At 43.3% G+C, this 27,310-nt stretch overlaps 1 protein-coding gene across 2 annotated transcripts in view; it reads right to left on the bottom strand.

Annotated features, from left to right (window-relative positions):
- LOC143320584 (ADP-ribosylation factor-like protein 15) overlaps positions 1–27,310 on the bottom strand; it is a 99,780-nt gene that overhangs the window by 49,673 nt on the left and 22,797 nt on the right. For both annotated transcript variants that reach the window (XM_076730382.1, XM_076730381.1), the window contains exons 2-3: positions 10,605–10,749; positions 9,130–9,189 (exon numbers count right to left, since the gene is read on the bottom strand). In XM_076730382.1, coding sequence (XP_076586497.1) covers positions 9,130–9,189; positions 10,605–10,749 — 205 coding nt within the window. The remainder of the gene's footprint in view (positions 1–9,129; positions 9,190–10,604; positions 10,750–27,310) is intronic.

The raw sequence follows: 27,310 nt of genomic DNA, 5'->3' as shown, positions 1-27,310 counted from the left end.
GAAGTAATATGGTTGGTTTTTTTTTTTAGAAAAATGTTTACAAGATTCCTTTTTCATTGTTCTCATGGCAAAGTCCTTTCATTTACTTTCTTCAGTGTTAGGTCAATTGTTCAGGGTCTGTCCAGATCCCATCTGCTTCGTAGGATTTGGACACTAACCCAGCCTTGACCATAACTTTAACAATTTCTCACTTGAAGCAAATCATTGCCATGTGATTACTGGAGCTTAGCGTGGCCAGTTCATGACCTGGGACATTTCCTTGCGGCAAATTTCGGGGCAATAAAGTCCCTTTACGATTTTCAGTGACCATGCCCCTGTCAAAAAACAATCCTCTCACACTCAACAGCATTTTTCAATTCAAAATTCAGAAAAAAAGGATCAGTCTGTTATGTACTGGAGTTCCAACTCAAAGTATGGCACCGTGGTTTTTGTTCGATGACCTGTCTGCAAACTGGACAACTACAGTCCTCTGGATCTGGAAGTGCTCAACCTTTCATAAACACATCTTGAACCTTTGTTCCTTTACCTAGCAGTGAGAAAAGGCTGTTTTTGCTTAACATTTATGGCAAATTCTCATCATATTATCATTCGATCTACAGAGAAAAAAGGTTCTTCATGAGGTTAGGAGAGACTGCCCAATGACAGCGTCTGCTGTCGCCCTCTCTTCACTGCTGCTGACAAACTCACTCAACACCACAAACCATGATATGCTAGTCATATCCTCCATGTTACTCATGCTCCTTTAGCACTGGGACATCTTGCTCCTTTGTTGTGACTATTGGAATCCATTGTGACTGACTGAACACAAGTGGACCGCAGCTGCTGATCTCTTAATGAGGAAATCCAGTTTATCTTTAAGATGGGGGAAAAAAAAAATTGCCATAATCTTGACAATCTTGACATTTTTATCTTCCAATGTAAAAAAATTCTTCTCTTGTCTTCTCTTACACTCAGCTGTCTCAGTTCAATGCCGTCCTTCTCACAACACCTTTTCCATAAAATCATTCTCAATGTTTACGCGCCAAACTTAATAAGAACGGGTCCGATCACACTGCATACGCAAGAACATACAATTTCTTTTACAAGGTTGCACTTTCTCTGGTTAAAATTATCCTCCTCCGTCTGGTGAGGTTACTTCCTTTGCAATCTTGTGAACTGTTGTTTTGTTATTGTTGCTCATAGTAAGATAATTGCCAAGAAGTGACGAACTGTGAGGCTGGCAAATGTTTAAACATCACGAAGTGCTCTCAGTGACATTTACCTCCCCTTTCGCATGCTCTCCCTCCCTTCCCTCTTTCCTCCCCCACTCTTTCTGCTCACACCTCTCACTGGAGTGGAAAGCTATCAGACAAAGTGGCACTTGAGAGATTGACTAGGAAGTTTCTCTCATCTTTGCCTGGAAATGGTGGAATGTCCGTCACGTCTCGCTGGATCTTGTTGGCAACTTCTGCCACCTATTGGTCTGACAGGAGGACTTCCAAACATGACGTCATGATTCTTGGGGGATGCTGGCAGCTCTGCTACGTATCATTAATCAAATAAGTGCACCATGAGGAAGACCTCATTCCTTTGCTCGTTTTTCCTCCCTTCCTTTCTACTTTTCTGCCCTTAAACACTTTCCTTTACAGCCTCTATATATAGCTTGTAATTATAAAAAATGAGTTTTATACTTTTCACTGAGGCATAATTAGCCAAAAGTCAAGAGCGCAGCACAAGAGGTACTGTAAAAATATGCCAGTATGCCAGTAAAAGTCATGTCTCTTACTGACCCTGTCAAATACTGACTCATCAGTTGGAAGACTTATTGCCTCATTTATTCACTGCATGGGTTTTGACTGTATGAATGAAATAATGAATGGCTCCAGCAAAATCAATAAGCCAAACAAATCATGAATGATATAACATGAACCAATCATCAGACAAATATGAATTCATTTCTTGTAATGAACTCATCAACAAATATCCAACAGCAGTGCACAGCTCTGCTGGTCAGCTTTGTTGTATTTAAAGGGAGAATCCACTGCATATATTGAAGATTTACAATTTTTACTGTTTCCATTTTCCCTAAACTTCTTGTGTCTACTTCTAACTTCTGTTACGACATGCGTTTCCCAGAAAAGCTTTCAACATCCTTTTCACTTGCCCGGACTTGACACATTTAGCTTCTGGTTTGATGTGTAGGTGCAGGGACCAACAAAGCAAGCCATCGTGTTAGTAATGGAAAGAGAGCAACAATTTCCAGTCAGGACAAAATATCATAAAACATATCTTGTGGCTGCACTACATAATTGTCTACTGAGGCTACTCTTGGCAAAAGAAATTGGTATCTTTTGCTTTTTCAAGATGGATTTATTCCCTGTTTGAGTTGTTAAACATTGATGCAAAACGGTGCGTCAGCTATGGGGTATGTTCTCTTTTGTTTTGAGGGAATAAGCCGAAAACTTACGTATTACCACAATTGTTTATGCAAAGGAAAAAAAAAAAAAAAGAACAGGAAACATGTATATTGTAATTTTTAGTGTGACTTGAACCGTGCAGACTATATTTTTTGTAGCTGTAAATGTGCTATGATTCCAACATTTTCTGATACTCTTGCACTGTGGAAAAAAACCAGTATGTGATGTCAGCGTGTGACATCAGAGAGTAACCCTCTCTGGGATCAAATGGATAGAAATCTGATCTGAGGAAAACACCTCACCCAGCCCACCCACCCCTCCCTTTTTCAACCCTCTGTAGCAAATGAAGCCAGCCTGAAACAAGGACTGTAATTACTTATTCAATGTACGGAATACAAAATATGAATATTTGACATGTATGCATGGTTTCACGTCTGGCATACATGAATCTTAATGACTGCATTGTATGTAGATGTACGTAAGTATGTATGTAGTGCTGCGCTTCATGGGCATTTGATGACTCATTGCGTATGCACAGCCAACTGCTACCGGCTAGTTCTGTGAAACACTTTCCCCGTCCATAAAATATTTGTTATGATTACTTTTCTGTTGGGTCGTAAGAAAAGTAAATTAACAGCAAACTTTCATACAGCTCTGTGCCTTTGAGTTCATGTTAAGTAAAGCCACAAGCTGTACTTTTAGGGTTAAAAAGATAAGCGAATTCATCAATCGACAGAAAATTCAGCAACTATTTTGATGATGCATTTTCAAGTCATTTTTCAATCACAAATGCCAAACATCACATTTTACATTGTGAGGATTTGCTGCTTTTCTTTGTCTTATGGGACAGAAAATTGGTCATTTTGAGGTTTTATTTCTTTGCTTAAATGATGAAATGCTCAGAGCGCAGTAATGCATACTGTGCTTTACATACCTTACAATATGTTTCACTAAGAACAACAAAGAATGGTCATGCGAAAATGCAGGGACATTGGCTGGTTATATGCAAATACAGTGCATGTATTTGCTGTGGTGTATCTGATTAGCTTTATTTAGGCAAAGCTGGATTTTGTTGAGGGTCAAAACATGTTGTGAAAATACAGAGAGAGGTACAGTTTCAAGATTCTGTGGAAGTCATGATGCAAATAGTGCAGGGACACGGAGGAAGTGTGACTATGAGTTAATAAACCAAACTAAAGGCAAATGCCAGTAAAACATAAGGAAGCAATTATACAGTAAAAATTAAAAGCAGATCCTCTGCTTGAATTCATATTCTCTCTCAGTTGTGTTTACTGGCTGGTGTTTCTGAATTCATCCGCAAATTCAAACAGCTTGTGATGGTCTACATTTCAAACGTGAGTCAACAGAGTTGAAACCTACTACCCTATATTTACATTTGGTATAAATTAGGCTACTGTTGAGGCTTGCGCTGTTTGTTATTAGGTATCCATGCAGGTACGTTTTCAGATTCACAGGCATCTTGAACAACACATTCTCATACATCTCCGCCATCACGCTTTTTGCCAGCTTTTATCCTGAACAAAACGCAAACATGTTGCGAATCAGGTCTTTTTTCACTCTTGAAAGTTGAAACACTGAAAGCAACCCTCTTTGAAGTCTCCCTAACGAAAAACAGACAGTGTTTTTTCTCTGAACAAAACAGCTACAATACGGTGATGGGAGGGAGCGCTGGGACGAGAGAGGGAGGCCTCTAGTAATAAAGTTTGCTTACTTCATTGAGGAATGAGCCGGGGCCGGGGCTGGAGTGAGGTGGAAAACACTTCAGCTGTTGATACACCCATCAACCTGCAGTCTCAGCAGTGTCTGTTTCTAAGTAAACAGTTCCTGCGTGAGGCCGAGCCTGAAATGCACATCAGTCCCTCACATTTATGCACGTAATTGACGAATCAGGTTTACAGATATGTGGCCCCTCTTTAATATTTGACATAAATACATTGTGTTACATTCCTCCATTCGATAGGTGAGCCATGTTCATCATGTGCCATTAGCTGCTGTCCCTGTCGCTGACTTTGAATGGAACTCATCAGCTTTTGCTTACAACACGGGAAGTCGTGTACACAATATGCTTGGCGTTCAAGAGGTCAAGTTGTGGGAACGCTGCTTCTATGGAATGGTGACATGGATGCCAAAAGGTTCATCTTGGAGCTATTGTCATTCTTCGCTTCTTTCCAATAAATGTTGACTAATTCCTCTGAAATATTGAAAAATGATGAAGAAAAACTAAAATGACAAGTTATTACCATCCACATCACAACTCATGAACATGGAGTTTTCAGAAAGTTTCCACGTACATGGTCCCACAAGAGGGGGGCGTTCATATGGACTCATGTCATGAACAAGGTAAACACAACCCTATTTGAAGGCAGCACATATAATAATATCAAGTGCACATGGGTCTGTCCTCAGTGTAGCACACTTGACCCTGGACTTTTTGCACTGTTACACATTGTAGTAAATAGAATACATACTGTTCTTCAACGTTTTAGAAATGTAAACTTCGGCTAACGTACTTTTAAGATACAAGTTTGCTGTCCCTTATAGTATCTGTGATGCACCATTCACCCAGTGTGGACGAAAAAAAACAAACATCAAATAGGGTAACATCCTTGAACGAGGCCTCAAATAGAGATCAGTTGCACATCCCTTCTGAGAACTCCTAAATCAGAACAGTCTGCGACTGCCAGCATCTGCTTTAAACCCAAATGACAATTTACAAATTATTTCAGTTTTGGTCATGTCTTTTCCTATGCAAAAGAAAAGCTTCCCTGGTGGGCAAAGTAACACACACTGTGGTCCTATTTGATAGTAATAAGAACCACATTGGGTCTGTGATGACTGCAACGCAGTGGTTTTGTTCTGAGATGCGCTCACATACTTCCTTTGGCCGCTGGTGGTCATAGAAAACTGCTAAATGTTCTGTGATGCTCTTGCCTCTTGCTCGTCTTCAATCATCTTCTATGCATCTGTACATGATAAACTGACAATGGATGATAAAATGAACTCCACATATGTTGCTGTGACAAATTTACACAAATCTGTCAAATTTACAAACAGCACAACAAACACGATCATCTACAAATAAAAGCACATGAACCTTTAAATTGGGACACTGAGACAAACACACTTTATCATAAATTTATCTGATGTCCAGTATACTGGTATATAACAAAGAACTGGAAAGCATGGTGACAAATATTGTCTTAACAAGAATGATACATGTGTGCAAATATCTACCACTTTACTTCCCACTGAACGCCTCAACGGCAGCAATGAGTGGTGATTATTAGGAACACTTCTTCATCAGCTGTCATTGCATGGCATAAATGCACACTGTGAAATGGTCCGTCTAGACTTGACGTCATGTCACTGTCCAGACATACACTCAAACACACACACACACACACACACACACCTAATAGATTCCTCTCCGTGTCCCCGGAGGTGCCCTTCCCACCTAATCCCAATACCTGGCACCAGCTGCCTGCCAGACTAAAGATCCCCAGATGCAAAATTTTTTGCTGCAGTGTTGCTGCACACTGATAAAACGAATCCCTCTCTTCATGCTGGCAATCTTAGAGTGAAAATGCACAATTCTCTCTGAGTATTTGACTTCCGGTTAATTTTCAGGTTACTTCTTTGACCAAGTAAATAATACAAGGAGCCATACAGGTGATACTGCCTCTCTGTGCCAATCTCATATTTTGTAAGTCATATTTCTACACCGAGGTTGATATACATTAAGTACATCATCGTCATCACTGACGGCTCTGAGTGAGGACAGCTCTGCAGTGAGAGACCACACAGTTTCTCATCTAGCGTGCACATGTGTATGATTTTTTACAAATAGTCTGCTGTTCAGCTGTGGAAACTGATTTATTTAAACTTATTTACGCCAATTTAGCTTCGGTTCGACATTGGATTTAATTATTTAGTCTTTTCATCCTGCCACTCTGCTGTCACAGTGATACTTGCCTGTTAGGAAGTTTTGGCATGCTTACATGTAGAAAACCAAGTTAGGAAACCTGTTTTTCAAACACATGACTAGAAAATAAAGTTCCTCCAGGAAAAATGTGTATTAAGCAGATTTTTCTTAATCCTTTACTCCATTTAAAGGAACTGGGTTCTCGGTGACATCATATTCAGGAAGTAAGGGCACTGCAAAAAAACTATTTTATTTACAAGCATGTAAGAAGAATGAAAGAGGGCAATACCAAGAAAATGGTCCAGAAGCAGCGGTACAGAGGAGAATGGATGGGAGGCAGAAGGGAGAGGAAGAAAACGAAAACATAAGCCAAAGGTGAAGATTAGAAATAGAACACATGAAAACAAGACCGCAGGGACCTCAATGACAAATGCATGAGTGAGACCAACGTATAGCCCGGTCTGAATCATTACAGGCACCATACCATCAGGGCTGCCTGCACATAAGCTGCTTTGTGCCTCTGGTTTAAAGGACAGCTTGCGCTTATGACAATCTGGCCCAGTGCACTCAAGGCAGGGAGAGTTAAAAATGCATTACCAGGCTTAGCAACAATACAAGTTACAGTTGCGAGTCAACTACACTTGCATGGGTTCATAGCCTGCAGCATTTTAATGATAGAGAGGCGAGCTGGCTCCTGAACGGGCTACACGTGCCATGTTAGGGTCACTCTCTGCTCTTTGCTGTATGCAAGATTTCTCTGCGTGCCAAAGGTGTTGACCTTCACACTTGCTTGTTTCCCATGCGCCTTCTTCCTGTTCAACTTAATCCACATTCGTCTCCCAGATGAAATGGGTTGAGCAATAATCAGGCTCACCCTGCCAAGCAAACAGCGAGGATAGAATAACTGCACGTAAAAAGCGTGAAGGCTTGGGATTTCATGAGGAAGGATTTCATGTGCTTTAACTGCTCGAGCAAAAGGAGCAAATACTCACAAATAGCTAATGTATCCGCGTTTGAGAGTTATCTGTTCTTTTCCGATCTCCGGCACTTAAGGTCACCTGCATACACAAGACTTACTTTAAATTTCTTACTGTAAAGGGAGAATGCCTCATTGACATTCAATGGGCTTTCCGGTGGGAGAGGAAGGAAATACATGGGAAGTGCTTCACTTCTTCATGCTTCTCAACAAGCGCTTCTTCCATTGCCTTAGTCAAGGCTGAGTGAAGAGAACAAGCCACAAAGGTATTGTGTAAAACAAGGTTTTTGGGGTCAGGAATACTGACGTCTGTGCGTCACATCTTGTGTCATTTTTCTGCATCATTGATGCAGTGCAAAATAACATAAAACTAAACCAGGCATGTTTGCTTGTTTTAAAGCCGTTGGGAAAGGGGAGAAAAAAAGAAACCTGACAGAAAAGGGAAGTGTTGAGTAAGTTAGAAACAGTGCGGAAAGGAGCTGCTTTAATCAGGAAAACAATCTCAAACGCTCATTATGAAAACTGATCTGTGGAACATTATACAAGAGCACCAACTCTCCTGACTCCACATTTACGTCACATATATTTGGAACTTTAAGAGCACGCCTTCATTCAGCCAAACAAATGGGTTGCATGTCAACATTCCACCTCAGACAGAAACCTACATCTGATACTGTGCTCCAAATAAAAAATTAGTCAGTGGAGGCGTCAAAACATCATGTGCTTGTTTTTTACCCTCTCCAACTCTATATCCATAACGGATGGAACCATAAATCACTCAAATTCTTGTGCTCTGTGTATTTACAAGAAAAGGAGCAGGGGAGTAAGGGTGCACGCAGGGGGACAAGAGGAAAAGAGAACAGATTTCATCATCCTTTGCTGTGGTGGCAGCCTATACTAACGCATCTAAATCAAACGTGTCATCCGTGGGACTAGTGTTTTTCCAACCACAATAATGTCCCACCAGACTGGCTTTGAACCAATCCAGAAAAACCTTTTCTGAAAACCCCCTAATGCACTCTGTCCAAATTTGGTAGCACCCTCGTTGGTGGTCCCCCGGTGCCTCTTTGTGTGCGTATGAGTGTGTGTGTCTGTGTGTGTATGTTTTTCATCTTTTCAGGAGGCTAGGTCGGGTGAGCCTTCAAAACATGCGCTGCACCTGTCATATGCCTATAGTGCGAAGAAAACAACATAAATTATTTTAACTCTCGACAAAACAAGGGATTTTCTTGTGTCACTGTGCTGCTTTTAGGAGAGGAGATGGCGTTCTCTTCAGACTCCCTTTAAGGACTGGAAGTCTCCCGCTGCATTTGATCTGTTTACGAATCTCCACCTCAAGATCCCTCATCTGTGCTTATTAAACTGCTTCCTCGAGTGCTGTGCATTTCCAGGAATAACAGGGCGCAGATTGTACAATCACTTCAAAACACACTAACAGGTCTGACGTCTGTACACAAACGTTAGCGTGTGACCGAAAGGTGTGATGCTACTGGAGGTAAAAACTAAATAAGCATGTGAAAGGAAAAAGATAAAAAAGTCTTTAACAGGTCAAATCTGCACATCTGGGTAATAAGGTCAATTATAAACCAATCCCAAACCACTAGCAGATGCCCACTGAAGTTAGCGTGGTGCTGCAGCCGGTGGACCTGCTAACGTCTGGGTCGACCCCACAAGAAAAGTGCTGGCCAACTGTCTATTTGACCTAACACGGTTTCACTCACAGGTTCACACTGTGGGTTTCACTTGAACAGGAGGAAATTGTCAAATTCAATTCTGAAAGCTTTACAGGCTCAGGCTCGGCATGCGTTTCTTACCTCCAAGTTCTTTCACATTCAAGATGGCATTTGGAAAGGGCACTGCTTTGATGCTGAAACCTGAGAGGAGAGAAATGAAAATCCATTATTGTAATGGTGTAATGAAACTGTGTGCCTGTGTGTGTGCATATGTGTGGAAGGCACATGTTAGGAGTAATGAGAGTCAACTTTTAGGAATGTTGGCTGGATTGCCTTTCAATAGCGAGAGAATGGCTAAAAAAAAAAAAAAGAAAAAGAAAGAAATCAGTCATTTACTTTCCCCGGGATATTTACTGTACCTTTTCCAAACCACCAGCTGGTAAACACAAGGAGGACTGACAGCATATTTGTATTGTAAAAAGTAAAGAAACTAACACTTTGTGTGGTCCGGGTTAGCAAAACAGAAAAACAAGAGAAGCTAAACAGAAAAGTGTTTTGTTCTATGTTGTAGTTAGTGGAGCATAGAACTAATGCCTGAAGTGCCACCATGTATTATGTGGTTTGTTCCTGCGGTTGCCTGCGGTGGGAAATAGTAAAGAAACCCAGTGAAGGAAGAGATTTAATGTTGCTCAAATTATGCTAAATTGTCTTGGTGGGATTTCCTTTCCTGGAAACATTCACAAACAGGAGGAGAGAGACAACCGATTATGATTTTCTAAACATCTGAATTAACTGCTAAATGTGGTTTTTAAGTACATTACAACAGTGCAAAATCATGAAGTAAGGAGTCTGTGTGTGCGTGTGTGTGTGTGGGGGGGGGGGGGGGGCACGGGAGACTTTCCCCTCATTGTTCTTCATTATCTTCCCTCTGTAGACGCTGGCAGACGCAGAGTGCTGACAGCTAAATCTCATTTCAGAGAAGTATGCTAAAATAATTCTATGCAAAAGGTAAGTAATCAACATATTTGATCTATAAAAGGCTACTCAGTGGCAGATGCAGACAGGCTTTCACTCCCTTGGTTACAGGCAGTACATTTGGGGAATTACTTTATATTTAGCTTCTAGTGGTGAAAGTGCACGATGACTAAATCTAAAATGGGACTTCTGCAACAGCTCAACTGCTGTAGCTGACTGCTGACAAAGCCAGGGGAGGAAAGAGGAATGTCAGTGTCCTTGAGGGATTGCATTGTGTATATGGAAAGCAGAACGTTGACTACCAAGAGGATGATGTACTAACCCTAAAGCCTCCTCTTCTGGACATACTTAACACCAGCCTCCCTCTTGACTAGAAGAAAGAAGCTGAGTATTGGCTGGTAAGATACAGCAGAGTGTTTCTGGCATGAGCGCTGGAACTTTGGAAGACATACTGAAGACATGCTTCCCCCTATTGGAGAGCTGTAATACCTGGATAGTATTATCTATCCATGCTTCTAATCCACAGGACAACATGTTCTTGAAACATGAAAGGGCACAGGAGGGAAGGGAGACGAGTATATGTGTAAAGGTTTAGTTTTTAATCTGAAAAAAAAAATGTTCCACATATTACATGCACATACCAGTTGTAGGTACGATGCCGTCACTGCCCTCACTGCAGAGGCGTGAGAGCAGGCTGGTCTTTCCAGCACCTGTCAGGCCAATGCACACCACATCATACTCTGGTCTTGGCGGTGGGGGTCCTTTACAGCACAGTGCCCGGAAACACTAAAAAATAAATAAATAAATAAAATGAATGCATTGGAAAAAAGTCCAAATACACCGAGGACGGACAGGGTAATGATTAAGATTCTGTCCTCAACGTGAATATTCTTGAATAAACTCTTGTGTCTGTCTGATTCTGCAAGAAGACTCATGAGCATCACAGCTATCTTTATACAGTGAAGCAGGAAACAAATTGGTCTGGCCTATGATACTATTCTAGCTTGTCTGTTGATGTAAGAGAAGCAAAATGTTTAACCATGGCCCACCAGAAAAATTACAAGAACACAAGACTGAAACCAGAAGATGTTTCACTTAATACAATCATGTCACACAGTAGAAGTCTACATGAAAAAAGGCGTGAAAGACACAAGGACTGTTAGAATCATGCATCTAAGCACTGGTGCAACATGTTTTTGTCTGCAGTCTGTGTGTGTGGACCTTGTCTGACTGGGCCCTTATGGCTGCCAGAGGCAGACCTGTCACTCCATGAATCACAGCCTAGGACTGAGCGCCTGCTGTGAGACATTAAGGGGCAAATGCAGTGTGAACCGTGAATGAGATCTTTAAACTTGTGTGGAGAGATCAGTATCCAAAACTAAAAAGAGATCTCTTTTATTAGCATGACAGGAACCAGTCTGGACAAGGCAGGGCAGACAGACGCACACAAACACGCATGCACACGTGCACGCACACGCACACACACAACTACTATATCACATTTCAGGTGGAAGAACATCAACACAAGATTGCTTACTGCTCTTGTCAGGGGACGACCCTGTTCAACACACTGCTACTCTGTTCAATCAAAGACTCTGACAGGAAGGAAAACACACGCACAAGTGTACATGAACTGCTCCACATCTGTGCGCACATTCTCCAGGTGTGCTTGGGCATGCCATTACAAATATATACCTCAGTTAGGCAGAAGCAGATATAAACAAATGAGAGGATAAACAAATATTCTGTGTCAATGTTCAAGTATCTCTGGCAAACGTTCAAGATTTCGGTTTAGGACACGACAACAAGAAGTCGTTGATTTTAACTGCAGCTCACTTCTTGTCTTGGGATTAGCAAAATGAGAAACTTCTCCTCAGATGAGCCACTGCTGCGAGATACAACCCCTGCTTCCTTCAGACCGGAGGGGGACGAGAGAGCAGGAAAGAGTGGCGCATACTCAATTCTTCCGCATACCCCCAGACATCAGTGACCACCAGGGTCAGTTTTCAGAGCCGTGCCAAAACAGAGCTGCTGTTTGATGGAGATGTGGGGAATCTGCTTCAACAGAACCAGACGTCGGCTGAGCAACCTGACCCCCCCGACTCCTTGGTGAACCCGCGAGTCTGCTCAAACAGGAAACATTCTCCTCTTGCAGAAAAACGGTAAGATCAGAAACACACGCGCGTCAGATGGGGGAACACATGTAAAAACTTGGTTTGATGAGGTCATTCTATTCGCTTTCTTAACCCCCCCACCCCACCCCACCCCACCTACCTTCCCTGAAGCTACATGTTAAGACGTAGGAGGTGAAATCTGCCCTACAGCTGCCAGTCCCCCAAACTGACAGCAAATCTTTCAAAGGGTTGAGACAAGGAGCGATGGAAGGACTATGGAAGAGCCAGTATGGCGTAGCTATGAAGTTGCTATGAGTCGGATGATTGTTACTTATTCACCCCCCATAAAATTATGACTAGACCAAGTGTACAAGACAAAGACACAGAGAAGGTTGGAGCCTCATTGGCTTTGTGGGAGCAGACAGACAGGACAACTCCCACCACATATCCCTCTACATACAGTGCAGATTTCACAACAGTTACCAAAGGAGCATCCAGGGCCTGACCCTGGGGTCCCTATGTACACAGTGGCCCCTGTGAGAGAGAGAGATGGGAGCTTCCACCTCTGGCCCTCTTTGACAGCACAAGATTGACGAGGAGAGCTTGCTCAAAAGGAGAAAAATAAATATGTCCAAAGGCCTTTGCTTACCTCGAGACATGCCCCTCCCCTGTCAGCCACACACTCAGTGATCTGAGAGTCGGCGTGCTGTGTCACTGAGACTGAGAGCCCGAATGAGACTGTCCAATGATGACTACCTCCATAAATCTGCAAGGCATCCAGACGAACAGCTGAGATTAAAACTGGAAATTGAATTCGACATACACAGTCAACAGTTCCCTGAATGTTGTTTGAGTGATTTACAGTACGTTCAGCACAAGGTGGAAGAGATCGATTTCTGAAAGTATTCTCACATCAACTGTCACAAAAAAAAAAAAAAAACGTCCCTATGGGGGCTCATTAGCTTTACTTCCATGTTTATTCAGGCTACTGTGAAACTACTATGTGGCCACCTGTGTATTAAAAAGAGGGCAATCTTAAAGAAACACAAATAAAACCTTGCAACTCCTTGCCAAAACACTCTCCATAAAAAGTCTGCCATTCCTAGACTTTATTGATTGGCTGCCTCTTATAGGATTGGACATGTTTTAATTGTGCTTCCCTGAAAGACCTGCCGAGACATTACCTCACCGTTGTTGTGAAAGCTGATTAGCTAGGCTTTATGTAAATGAGAAAACACTGCCGAATATAAATATCACTGAAGGCATAGCCAGCCTGCATTTTTTCAGATGAATGTCTCCTTAAAAGATGTATGACAGAAAGAAGGAAAAAACAGCCCCCCAGCCTCCAATTTGAAAAAGATGTCAAGACATTTAATGGTTGACATAAGTGGGCCTCCTGGCAGCGGACCAGAGCTCAAGCACACAAGAACAGAAGCTGAGGACGCTACTGCTGGTCTACCAGTGGTTGTGTAAGGATGGGTCAGAGAGGCTCCAGAATTCTACAGATGCTGAATTTAATACAATTTGATTAAAAGCACCAAAAAGTCAAAAAGCACATCAATGGTAAGGCAGGAAAATAATTCCCACAGCTGATTTTTCAAGGAGGTTTTCATTCAATGCTCCAAGTCATACCACATGTTAGAAGGCGCAGCCTAACTAACACCACCATGGAGCCCACTGTCCTCAAGTGACCGTCTGTTGATTTGCATAGAGTTAACACGCGGCATGTGCATGGATATTTGGGCAGTCCATACAAGGAAAAAGATCAAGGCACGGGTTCAGCCACTGCAAACTGAGGGGTTCAGTTGGAGTTGAAAATTTTCAAGGAAAACAGTTTTGTCAATGAGTCATAACCCATAGTGTTGCAAATTCACCTGACGTAGTAGGAAAGAACAGGAGCCAGGCTCTTTTTAGAAAACCACTTTGTATTTTTAGAGGTAATAAATGTGGGTTAGAGGGAAGCCACTACCACCGCAGCAGACTAGTTCGTGTTTCACTCTCGTACTCTCTGGCTACTCTCGAGACACCACAGAACAGGAAAATGAGCAGTGGCATGACACCATGTTCCAAACTGAACTACCCTAACAAGCTGCATAGGAAAACATATAAATAACAGCATAATAGTATAATGGTATAATAGTAATAGAACAAGTTCTCTGTCTGCACAGTACTGAAACATCCTAGCAGATGTGTAGCATCAACTACTGCTGTTGCTGGAATACTCAGGGCGACCACATAATTAATTGAATGTCTTGGCCAGAAAAGGTTAGCAGTCTTTGGGGATGATTAGGATCATTACATACTATTGTGTCTATCCAGATGTTTGGCTAACATGATCCAAACTTAACAAATTCCACACTTAATATACAAAACTGCTTTGGTAGATGTGTTTAGATTAGAACATTTTGCAGAAAAATGGTAATAAGGTTCTTACATTAAACTCCATGGTCACTAAAGCAGGTGAGTTATTACAAATGTTTCTAAAAATATCAAATATGTCAGGCTGAATCATATAAATTTTCCATTTGAACTAATGGTGCAGCCATGAAATAACAATATGAATGAAGGAATAGTTTTAGTGTTGGGGCAAGCAGACAGAGTGTGTGTGTGTGTGTGTGTGTGTGTGAGATATATCAAAAGGTGTGGGGAAAAGAATTTACTCAAATACTGAGAGCACGATTTATTTGTTATCATCAATGACTGACCTCTCGAATCAGTATCACTGCCAATGGAAAACACCAAAGCTGGCCAATAAGTCATACGGATGTGTTGGGGGGGGGGGGGGGGGGGGGGGGGTGTTAGTGGGTCGTGCAAATCACGCATCACATCATTATCTTGTTGATAACAATCCACTCTGGGAGTTCACCAAAAATTCCTACAAGACTGTATGAAACAAAAAGTACACTCTGTTTCACATAAGCCTCAGACACAGAAACCATACGTACTTCCAATAACAACCAATGCAGTGGGTCCTGTCCTTGCCCAACGCGCCTGTGGCGTGTCACACTTCCTCTTGAAAGGTAGGTTACACATCAACTGATATGCTTGAACTGTTTGCACTTGGCCCAGCGATGGTGCTAATGAGTGTAATAATGCCTGTTAAAATCTGCAGTATCACATTCACTTCCAGGCATTTCCAATAGCCAAGCACACCAAAAAGCAAACCATGACTTCCTCCTTGGCTGCCAATTCACACAAGCTGTGTATCCTGATTTCCCAACAACAGTGGAGCTACCAAAGGAAAGAGGAGAGGAGGAGGAGAAAAGGGAAAGGACATCTGAGACACTTGCCTCTGGGAGTTATACCCACCATAGACAGACAGACACAGGACACGGACGGGCGAGCAGGCCGTTTTTATTTTTCCAGACCAAGTGTCGGGACAACACTTGTGTGCAGGGCTCACTCCTGACCTTTGGAAATGACAGTCCTTTATATGGGCGTCCCGACGGAGGAGCGGTGCGAACAGATATGTGTGTAATACACACCAGGCACAGTCATAACACAGGCCTACAAAACCAGGGGTAAGCGGAGGGTGGGAGCAAAGAAGGGCATGCAGGAAGGCAGTCTGTCAGGGATGGAAGGAAGGGTAGAGGGGAGCAGGGGAGGTGGAGGGGCTGTGTGGGCAAAGGGGGGGATGGAAGGGGCACATTCATTCATCCTCATTCATCTTCTCCCCCCTTCAGTTGTTGTTGTTATTTGCCGCTTTGAAGCTGGATGGGGGGTGCACGGTGGGACACAGTGTGGTTCAGTACAGTGAGGGAAGGGGGTGTGTGGGGCGCACTGCATGCCATTCTCGTTAAGGGGTGAGACAGACATGCTAGACACACAAGACTGCTCACTGGACTCTTCCCATGGTTAGTTGTTACCCCGCCAACCACAGACAGCTTCAGGCTTGGGTCCCTGCCACACCTCACCACCCATCACCCTTTATTCTGCTTCAAATCATAACCCATGTTTCAAGCCAAGACGTTTGGTTGCTCAAGTCCCCCTGATGTTTTGATAACACCTCCTCCCCCAGCCTTCGAACCACCTCCGCTGCCGCCACTCGCCTCTCGTGGCAGCACATTTTCCTCCCTGCGGGTGCAGGCAGAATGATACCAGAGGCACGATGCTTGTCACTACACGCACGATCAACTGGTTTCCAAAAACCTTAATTGCAAGATAAAACAAACAAAATGCAGATTTGGCAACAAGCTCTGTGACATGCTTTCAACTGTAGCCGCAGGTGATGAAATACAAGATTTACTGCACTTCAAAAATGATGTCCAACTAAGGACACTAAACAGGTGCCATTCATTACCCCCGCATCAGAAATAGATCCCTGTACAAACACAGACACCTACACACACACACATATACGCACAGGCACACACACAGACTCACATACACTGAAAGAGTACACTGGAACATTTGGGGGATACGCGTCACTCCCATTCCATGCCTCCACAGTGTACATCCAGTTGTGTGGAATGTTTTTGATGCAGTGAATGCTGAACATGTCCACTGTTGACTTCAACATCTTCAAACACGATATCACAGAGACCTACTGGACTGAAATGACAGACAAACAGCAATAATAAGATGACCCTGTCTGCACCAGCTCAACATCCCGTCTGGTGAAGTAGACCGTGTCTTACTTAAGTCGACAAAACAACCCACAACCCATTATGCCTGCTTGTCTGTGTGTACGGGGAGGCCCTGTTTTAAAGCTGATTTGCTTGTCACTGTTTTGCAGGCACATCATCCCCTTATTCTGAAGCAACATCCTCCCTCTCTCTCTCTCTGTCTCTCTCTCATATCACCCCCGCTACCCAATTCATTCATCCCACTTCTGTCTGTCTGGGCCTCGTTTCAGAGCTCGAACACTATTGCCCTGACGCTAAGGTGTCTGGACAAGGAGACAAGCTGGAACACACACACGCACACACACACAGACACACACACACAGAGACACACACACACACACACACACACACACACACACACACACACACACACACACACACAGCCAGAGAGTGAAGTTAGAGCGCCCCCCAGCTTTCTGCTGGAACACACTGCATCTATTGCACTGCAAAGTGAGAGCCAATGCATTGCGGTAACACCATTACTGTAACTGAATTAGCATCTTCTACTCTTTTAGTAACAAACACAATTGAGGATTTTGAACAAAAGAAGCAAAAGTTAAGACAAAACAATAAGCCAAATACCATAACAGTAACACATTGCATTTCCAGTAAGGAAGGAGGACATCTAGCCTGCCTAAAACACCAGAACATTCCCACAAAAAATCACTTTCATCAGCTAAACACAGTTTACAGGAAAACAGACTAGTATCCTGCTACTGAGGAAAAGGAGCGTAAGGTGCAGTTTCATCTGCCTGAATGAGGTGATGTTACCAACTGACCATCTAGAGCGTAAAGTCCACTTTTTAAGAGACAACCAAGACAGGTCTAGACTATGGGTAAAGATTTCTGAACAACAGCCCGGAGTGACCCCCCTGCTTCCCTCTCTCCCCTTCTCTCCCCCTTTTCAGTAAGCAGCTCTAGTGCTGGCCTTCTCCGGTCTGGCCTGACATGGTAGCTTGTGACCCTGCATGGTTGAGGAGGAGGCCAGATCAAAGGCAGAGGAGCAGCCTTGGAAAAACATTTGGGCTGAGAATGGACGGGATATCTGTCAGGAAGCCTTTCCCACTGGGCTCACTAGTGCTAAGGCCCAGGGATCGGGTTACCACCCAAAAACGCCGACATGAAAGAGGAGGCGACGCTAATCCGCATACATGGCGCTCTCTGTCCGTCCTCCACTGGCACTTCACCACCACCACCACCACCAATTATGTATCCCTTCTTCTCCTCTGCTCCTCACCCTCTAAAAACTCTCAAGCACTCAGTACATCTATGCCCACCTCCCCACCCCCCAAACTACACCAACCTAACACGCCCCTGCACCCCCAAGCTTCTATGCACCACCATCTCACCCGCCTCCCCAACCCTTCAACCCAAAAACACTCAAGCTTCATCACAGAGGATTAACAGGAAACCCTGACACAACCCATTGTTAGGGAGGCAGAGGGGGCTTGGGTGGTTTGCCACCCCGAGTGGGTCTTTTTTTTTTTTTTTTTTTTTTTTTCCACTGGGGTTGTGATGCTTTTAGAGAAGGAGACTGTGGGACTTCATGGCCTCAGCCTTCTTACTAACCTCCATGACATGCACACACAACCACTTCCACAACTTCTCCTCCCAGTTGCATAGACAAGGCCTGGTGGTGGGCGAGAGCTGTTCAGTAGCAACAAGCAGGGGCCAAGAAAGGAAGGACGGAGAGGGATGGAGCTGGGGGGGGGGGGGCTGCTGCATTTGTAGGAACAAGTGGATGGTGGATATGTGTATGTGTGTATTTGTGTGGCGGGGGGGGGGGATGGGTGTCAGCGCTGTAAATCTTGATGTCACTGACAGGAAGACTGTTGCGGACCATTACCATAAATCTGACAAACGCTAATTTGATGGGAGGCTGTATCTGTCTGGTCAGGGACCAGTCTAGACGGTCCTATTGAGGGGTCCTACAGCGTAGCCCTGTTTGTTTCCAGCACCATCTGGATGTGGCAGTAAGTGCCCGCTGCTATGGTTCACATGCACACACACATTGAGAAACACACACAAACACACAGTATACAAAGTACATTTCTAAAGCCACTGCAACAGCTTTGACCTTTACATGTCTGAACAATAACTTGAATTTGTTCTTGTAATGCAATGACAGTACATTCCTGTATCACACAAGTCCTAGAACAACAGGTTACCACAATGTCTTTAGGTGCTCTGGTCAATGGCCCTGTGCAATGAAAACCTGTCTTAGAGTTTGTGCAATTAATTAAATACAATATACAGCTGATTATATTAGAAAAGCACAAAGAGCGGTTTCTGAAACCATTAGACCAAAGACTGAGGATGCTCGATGATAAAAAGTACTTAATGGCCTCCTAAAGCCATTAAACATTTTCATTGGTTTTACCAGCGCAGCTGTAATCGAGCAGGTCTGCTCAACATTTAGTTAATATCTCTGCTCTATATGTGTGTGTGAGTCTGCTCTACCTCCTGTTCCAACTTCATAGGCTTGCACAGTAACAGCATTTTAGAGTAGATAAAAAAGGTGCACCAGAAAATGCATTTTCCAGAGGAAATGTACCATTATCTCCCACTTCTGTAACTGGCCCGAGGAGCAAAATATTCACCTGAAACCCTGAAAGTCAATGCACAAAAAACTGACACCTCTTAGGTTTAACAGCTGAAAGAAGGCTTCCATGGTCACAGTTTAAGGTTTTCTAATATTTCCTAGATTAAGAGTACTACAAGGAGTTTTTAACTGGTTATGAAACAGTCTCAATTTACTACAAATGTCTCTGTATGGCCTACATAAGCAAACAAGACCGTCAGCGAGAAGATTGGTGATTTCTTTATTGTTGGTCTTAACGCCTGTCACCAGGTCCAATTCCCCATGAAATCAGATGAAGCAATATATGGCACACAGACCAGAGTAGCTTATGTTTACATTTTCTCTGGCAAAGTTTTGCAGTGAGTAATACATAGCCAGTTAAAAGGAAGCAGAAGGAGACTTTTCTTGTCTGTTTTGTAGTTACGGCTGATACTGGGGCAGGATCTACTAAGAGAAAAAGAACTCAGAAACCACAGTCAGTCCCTCAACAGATGGAGAAAATTGTGGGATTTGAAAGGATTCAAAACCAATCCTGAATTGGCATCTTCCTTCTACACAGGTATGGAGCTACAGATCTGAGCAACCAAACCTGTTAGTTGTAGGCTTCCATGTAACTTAGGCGTGTGAGCAGTACTAAAACAAAGTTTACTTTGTTTCACCATTGTCACATAACAGTTCTTACATAGCCAAAAATAGATACATTATCTCATTCCTACACATGCTGCCAACAGCTGTGTTTAAAAAAGATCACCACATCAAGATCATTGTGACAGCAGGCAGTGGAAACACTACCACTTTTGTCCACAGGGGCCGCCAAAATCGAAACAACATCAAAGCTCCTTGTCCTAACTCTAATGAACTTTACTTTGTTGTTGGCCATGATACCTGCCCATTTTGTACAACAGCTGCTATTTGTAAGGTCAAAGCCAAACCTACGTCACCTACACTCTGCAAACTGTGTCTAGGAGGACATGCACTGATTCACACGGATTACAGACAGACAGAGTAATGCTTAAGAGGTCACAAAAAGACTGTATCTCGCAGGAGGAGCAATTTTATCCCACACCAGAAGCACAACACTGAAATCTGCCCTTTTCAACGTTTTAAAGAATCCATAATTCTCTATCTGAAGTGCGCAATAAAAATAGCTTTTGCTCAGATTTTAAAATATTGCTGCACAGATTTGAAGTCTCATATCTGAGCCAGTGTTTACCTCCATTTTTCACATCTGTAATCCCCAAGTCTCAGAAACAGTTCACACACAGGCACACATGCACACTGCTCATATTTCATTTAACAAAAATAGATTTTCTTTTGAGTTAGTGCATTTTTACTGGAAGGAACATGTTCCCCCTCTCAACAAGTAGGACTAAAGTTCACCTGAGGAGAACCTGGGACAGATCCAAGAGCTCTGGCGGGTTCAGCCAGCACGGCACGGGTTCCACCTTTGTCCCATCCAGAGGGGCCACAGCACAGACTAGGGCTGCACAGTGTTTGCCTCTAGCATACAGCTTACGCTTTGTTTCTTACAAATGTCCTCTCATCAGCAAAGGTCATAGGCATCATTAAAATGTAAAATTTAATAGCCCAAGAGGAAGCAAAAGAAAGAAGAATAAATGAGGATGTACTTTCCAAGTATGAAATCATTCACACTGAAGGAGCTCACGCGTACGATGTGTAGAGGATGAAATTGGTTTGATGGGTAAGATATTGATAGGAGAAATATAATCCAAGCAGCAGGTCCACTAGACACGCTGAGGGGGACTGAGGGGCCACAGCTTTTTTCCCCGACACATTTATCTGTCTGGAGCCTACCTTGGAGCTCCTGTGTGTTTCATGACATTTACTGGAAAAGTACATTAGGTAGAGAATGAGAGGGACAGCATTAAGGGGCCCACCCACAGGACTGTTTTCATGTTAGCCTCTTTTTTCAAAAGAAAGCAAGAGGCTGAGGTGGTGGCAAGGCAGCTGCATTCACAGACAGAAGACACCTTTGCTCCATGGGACATCCGGAGGGTAGATAAGGGGGCCACAGAATTAAGGGGGTACCACTGGGCGCCATTATGGTCTATAAATCTTGTAACTGGGAAGGATGATTAGCTTGGGTACATTAGCATACGGCGGCGGCAAAAACTTTGGTTTCCTGGGCACAGTGTAGGGCAAAAAGATGTTTTTCCGCACCCATGTAGAGGATCAAAGCTTGAGGGGCCCCCTTTTGAAGGCCCTGAAACCAGTGTGCAAGAACCAAGGGGGGTGGGGGGCGCCCCATCTCATAGACATAAAAAGGATGGGTGGATGGGGAGGGCACTTGTCCCACTTACATCAGTTATGGCACATTTTCATACAGCATCTATCTATCGACGACTAACTCAATTTTTGATAAAAACAAATCTTAGGGCCCCCGTTCTCCCTGAAACAAGTGTGGGAAAGTTTCAAGCTTAAGGACATTGTCATTAAATGTGAAAGACCCCTCCCCATCAACTATTTCTAGGCCCCTTTGAGATGACAAAAAAAAAAAAAAAAACCTGATGGGGACCAACTGAACAATAAATCTGTTTTTATACATTGTGCAGTAGCCGAGAATTAGGTTGATGAGTGGGGGGGGGCGGGGAGGGGGGGCAAATGGGAAAAGCCTTTTCAATGTATATAGATTCTCACAGCACTTGGAAAATCTTTGATTCTTTAATAGAGTGAACTATCCTCGCATCACATCATACAAACAAGGCCACAATGATCATTCACTGCATCCCCAATGACCTCGTTGAACACGTCAAAGTGTGCAGATTAAGAGGGGGGAGAAGAGAAAAGCTTTTTTGGCGATCTATGACATCTATAGACACGGACAGAAAACCCCTCTGTTCTACGAACCCTGAACAGGGATGGTAGATAGGCCTCTGGAGGCCTTTAAGGCCAACAAAATGGAAAATCCATTAATAGGAGTGAACCACAAACAGTGACGTCAAGACGAGAACTGAGGGACATTTTCAGGAAGAGAAGGATCGTGACCCTTGAGTGTTGTTCGAGATTAAGGGAGCATCGAGTGTTTCGTGCAGTGGTAACACATCAGAGACCGCTGGATTCTGGAGAAGTGACGGCAACAAGGCTGTGACGTTTGACGACTTCTTGTAACAGATGGCTTCTGTCTCCTTATTGCACCCAAAATATGCAGCTGTCTTAAAATCATCCACCAAGAAATTGGGACAAGATGTGTACAACAATCTCTACATATCAAATGTGCTTCAGAGACCTACAGTTACACTGTTAGGTGACAGTGCTACCGTATGTCCTCCCAGGTCAGGAAGATCTTTTCAGTGTCTCGTATCCAGACGGACTGTGTCCATGTCCAGCTGAGACAGTTTCCACACCTGGCACTAGAATGCGTCTCAAAAGCATCAGAGTGACCATGTCAGCAGATTTATCTACTGACAGCAAAACATACTTTTACATATGGCTTTTACGACTTTACACTTCAGCCAGCACAGTTCCTTTGAATCAGACGGTGTTTGGACGGTCTGTCGAGCGATACTCCCAAAAAATGGACCAGGCGGTTTAATGTAGTCAGGGATCACATATGCATTCACATCGTACTACGTAATTCACCCCAGAAAATCTGCATCCAAGGTATGCTTTGGTGTGTGAGGTCTGAGACACTAAAGTAGCAATTATTTCTGGTATTACTGAATATTTGTGGTTAAACATGAAGCAATTGATCAATTCTAACGCTCATTCAATTGAGATGAGTTCATGGAGAAATGTACTAAATCATGTACTACTGTCTTTACAACGATGATTATCATCTGCACAACCACGCTTCATAAAAGTCACTACTTTCAGAAAACTTTCATCTTGACATAAGAGTTTAACTTTGGCTCAAAAACACAATCCACCAATTCATCATCCTTGAAATTCATGAAATAAAGTGCAAATGTGATTTAGATTTTACTACTTGTTAAACAAAGATACTAAGCAGTGTATGAGCCTATTTACAAGGCTGTATAAAGGGATCACAGCCGTATACTAAGTGGTCTGTCAGTGTTTAGGAGTGCTTTCCACAACAGAAGCACAGGCCACAGCCTTCTCTAACCACACACCTCTAGTTTATACACTGTTGGCTTTCACTTGATTTCTGGTGTTTTAATGGCCAAAAAGTGGCTGGTGCCACCCTTCTCTAATAACAGACTTACACATGCAACCCAAATACAATGTGCTCCCCACAAGCCACACTATCTATAATACATAAATTCAAGTGTCAAGAGTTCCTGTTTACATACTATACACTATAGGATGAGATGAATAACATGGGGGAGGGCACTTGACCCATATGCACATAATAAATGTCCTTTTGACAAAAAATGACAATAGTTAGGAATATGGCGCGTGAGTACATGTTTGCTTTAAAACATAATAGATGAAATTAATTGTGCTGTCCCCCGCTGTATGCATTTAGGCTTAAAAACAAACCAAGGATGACACAAAGGAAACGGGGAGATGACTACAACTGGCTAGCAGGAGGTCAAAAACACTTTAACTGAGACCTTCCCTCTCGCTGTATGAGTAACATTTTTCCAAAAGACAGATTACAGGCTGTAATAGAAATCACTATTACTAAGAATGTTTCTAGTAACCGTGTCCACAAAACTGAAAACAGTGTGTGTAAGCTTCTTTGGAACAGATCCTGATCTAAAATTATGCTATCCGATACTGTTACACAACTCCGCTATCAAATTAGCTCGTGCATTACAGAGAAAATTGAGTAATTGAGCAAACTGTTGAACAAAAAATAATAATGAGCAGCGAGACACCAAAGCCAAACATCTGGTGGTGTTTCACGTCTGGGAAATCGCAGGTCGTTCTGTGCCATAACCTTTTCCATTGAGCATGAATCTTTGAGACTTTGGGGCGTTTCGGCGCGTTTGTCGGAAGTTAACCAGACACATTGTTTTAACCTTTGCCGGAGGAGCCTCTGTCTCATTCCCAGGGGCTGGCTGTGCAAAAGGGTCAATGACTTCAATAGGCCTTCATTAAGCACAGTTAGTGTCAACAGTTAATTATGCAAATTAGGAGACCCCTCATGTGGTTTGTGGGTCCCTGGCCTCCCCCTTTCATTGCAGCCTTACACACACAAAAAAGTACCACCCTGCAGACACACACACACACACACACTCCATATAGCACATACATCCACTCATACACACTGTATGCCTTTCATACATTATTTTTCCTCCTCACTCATTTCTTGTCAGGAATCAGAAATGGAGTGTTATGGTGCCGATACATAAATGGAGGCCTATGAGGCCCCTGGTCTCCAGTGGCTTTTCTTGCCATCAAAGAACCTCCGGAAGGTTCTTGCTGGGTGAAGCTGAAAGCCCACCAAGTTCTCCTCATCAAGACTGGGGAGTGGGGGGCATCAGTGCCCCCTCAAAAACAAAATGGGGGGAAAAAAACTGCATCAAAACAGTCAATTAGGCAAAAATGCATGACAGCCAAATTCGAACATTGTTTCTGTGATGGTAATGACAGGCCTTTCGCTCCTCTGCCTCTTCCACACATCTGATGTCTGCGGCCCCCTGATTTTCAAAGGCTGGGAAGCCATCAGTAATTAATAATCACACGCTTTGGGCCCCTCAGTTGTGACTGCCGGATTCTTTGTAGGGCCAGCCTCAAAAACCTCAAATCCACTTTCACCTACCTCTTCTCACCCCATCGTCGCTGGTTCGAGTCCATCTCCCCGGCAAATGCCTCTATCACTGCCTGCTGTTTGGTTCAGGTACTTTGTTTATCCACCATATGAGGGGGTCCTCTCCATTGTAGGGGGACTGTTATGGGCGCCAATTTTAACCAGCGCCCCCCCTCAGCCCTCCATCTAAACCCGTTCACCTCCCACTAATTGTGGAGAGATAGGGTTGTTGGGGGTTTGCAGGGTGGCTGGCTAAAATGGCCTCCGTTGTGAGTGAAAACGAATCAAACACCACACCGAGAACTGTTTACACACCACATTTGGTTTTTGAAACAACTCTCGTTTTTTTTTCTTAGCTTTTTTTTCCCCTACAAAGCAAACTTCTCAAAAACAACAGTCTCAAAGTGCTTATGTAATAGTAAATCAGAACCAGATTGTGGCCTCCATTGGTCCAAACCCACCCAAGTGAAGCTCGGGGAGCAGGACTCTTATTCCTTCACCATTTTATACAGGTGTCATATGTTCTCCTGAAACATGCAAGAACATCTTGCAGTGAGCCCGTAACGCAGCAGCAATCTACTGGCAAATTGAGTGATGATTACTGGTTTTCATTCAGATCATCCAGTGACATGCCTGCTAGCCAATTCCAAAATAAATGATAAACATATGGTTGTCTAATATACAGGTGTTATATGGTGCATATCCATGCAGCTTACCAGGAGACAGAAAGGGTCAGTGAGTTTCAGCTGCGCCTCACTGACCTGTTTGTATGTTTATGCAGTGCAGTCAGAAAGTAGTAGTTGTTCAGCCCTAATGGTGACTTAATGGCACCTAATGGTGTCATTGTTTTGGTCGAGTACTGCAGCACACTGGATTTAAAATAAAACATCAACCGTGAGGTTACAGAGCTGACTTTAGCTTTTGGGGTGTGCAATGGGGTAGTCGTGTAAAACTCACATTACATCAGGACACTGATCCAAAACACCAGACAAGATCATTACAACATCATCACCAGGTAAGAAACTGAGTGTCTCCAAAGGATCTGTAGCCAAGTATTAAACACGATGACTTTATGCTTCTTTAAAATTATATTACATCCCTGAGAATTTGGGGGAGTATGTAAGAAAAGGGATATCTTTCACGCACTGATGTGCCTGTAAACACCCTCAAATTAAAGCTGAAAGTCAGCACTGTAACCTCATAGCCATTGTTTCATTTCAAACTCAACGTGCTGGATCACGGAGCCAACACCACAAAACATGTGTCACTGTCCAAATACTTTGTGACTGCAGAGGACATGTGTGTGAAAGATGGTGAAGATAGAGAAGGGTACAGGCTGACTGAACCAGAGAAACATGTGTGTGTAGACTACCACTATACAAACTGTACTAAATCCCACACAGGGCGCGCTTGACTAAAGCCAATAGACTCCACATGTCTTTCCGACTTCAAAGGGGACAAAAGACGTATCACATCATACAAGCCCATCCTCCTCCTTTACAGGAATGAGCTTAGAAGTCAAGATATGATCCTGATATAACTAATGTTTTAACAACCTCAAAAAAGGTTAAAAAAATAACATGAAATAAAATAAACTCGTATAAAAACACAGAGCTATACCAGCAGTGTAAACTGCTGGTATAGCTTGGAAAATGGCCAGGAGTAGTGTCATTCAGGAACTACTGTATATAATCGCTTCCTCACTGACATGAATGCATGTTTGCTCTGCATTATCCTGACACCTACTGGATGGCCAAACGTCCTCCGTGTCTCACTTTGCTGCTCTGACTACACTGCACTAAACTGTGACTCTATTAACATTGACACAGTGGCAAATAAACACTATGAAAAGGTCTACCATTGTTGTCTCAGTCAGATAAATGTGAATGTTGCCCATTAAAACATAATCACTGTGGAATTGCCCCTGGTAAATGACAAAGTAAATAATTACATAAAAGACGGGGCAGATTAACACCATGTGAGACTGTGCAACAGCTTAGTGTGGTGCAGAAAGAACTGGAGATGACTCCACGTTACGAGCCAAATTGTACTTTACCGGAAGAAGAGATGGACACCAGACAAACAGGAGAACGCCGCCACCACACACACACACACACACACACACACACACACAGAGTAAGAGCCAAGGCTGATGGATAGATGTGCGTATGGCAGTATTGCGCAAAGGAGCTTTCATAAACGACTGAGCACAGAGGGAAACGTTTACTTAGTCAAAGACAGGAAAGAACAGACAGAGGCCAACTGTGCCATGATCCATCACAGACCTAACTATGACATTGCACAGTGCAACCTGATTCAGAGGTAGCCTAAGCCCTTCCTGAGGCCTGCC

The sequence above is a fragment of the Chaetodon auriga genome, chromosome 5 (assembly GCF_051107435.1).
Source record: "Chaetodon auriga isolate fChaAug3 chromosome 5, fChaAug3.hap1, whole genome shotgun sequence".
NCBI lineage: Eukaryota > Metazoa > Chordata > Actinopteri > Chaetodontiformes > Chaetodontidae > Chaetodon > Chaetodon auriga.
Note: the sequence above shows the minus strand (reverse complement) of the source record. Positions and strands in the feature narration are given on the sequence as shown.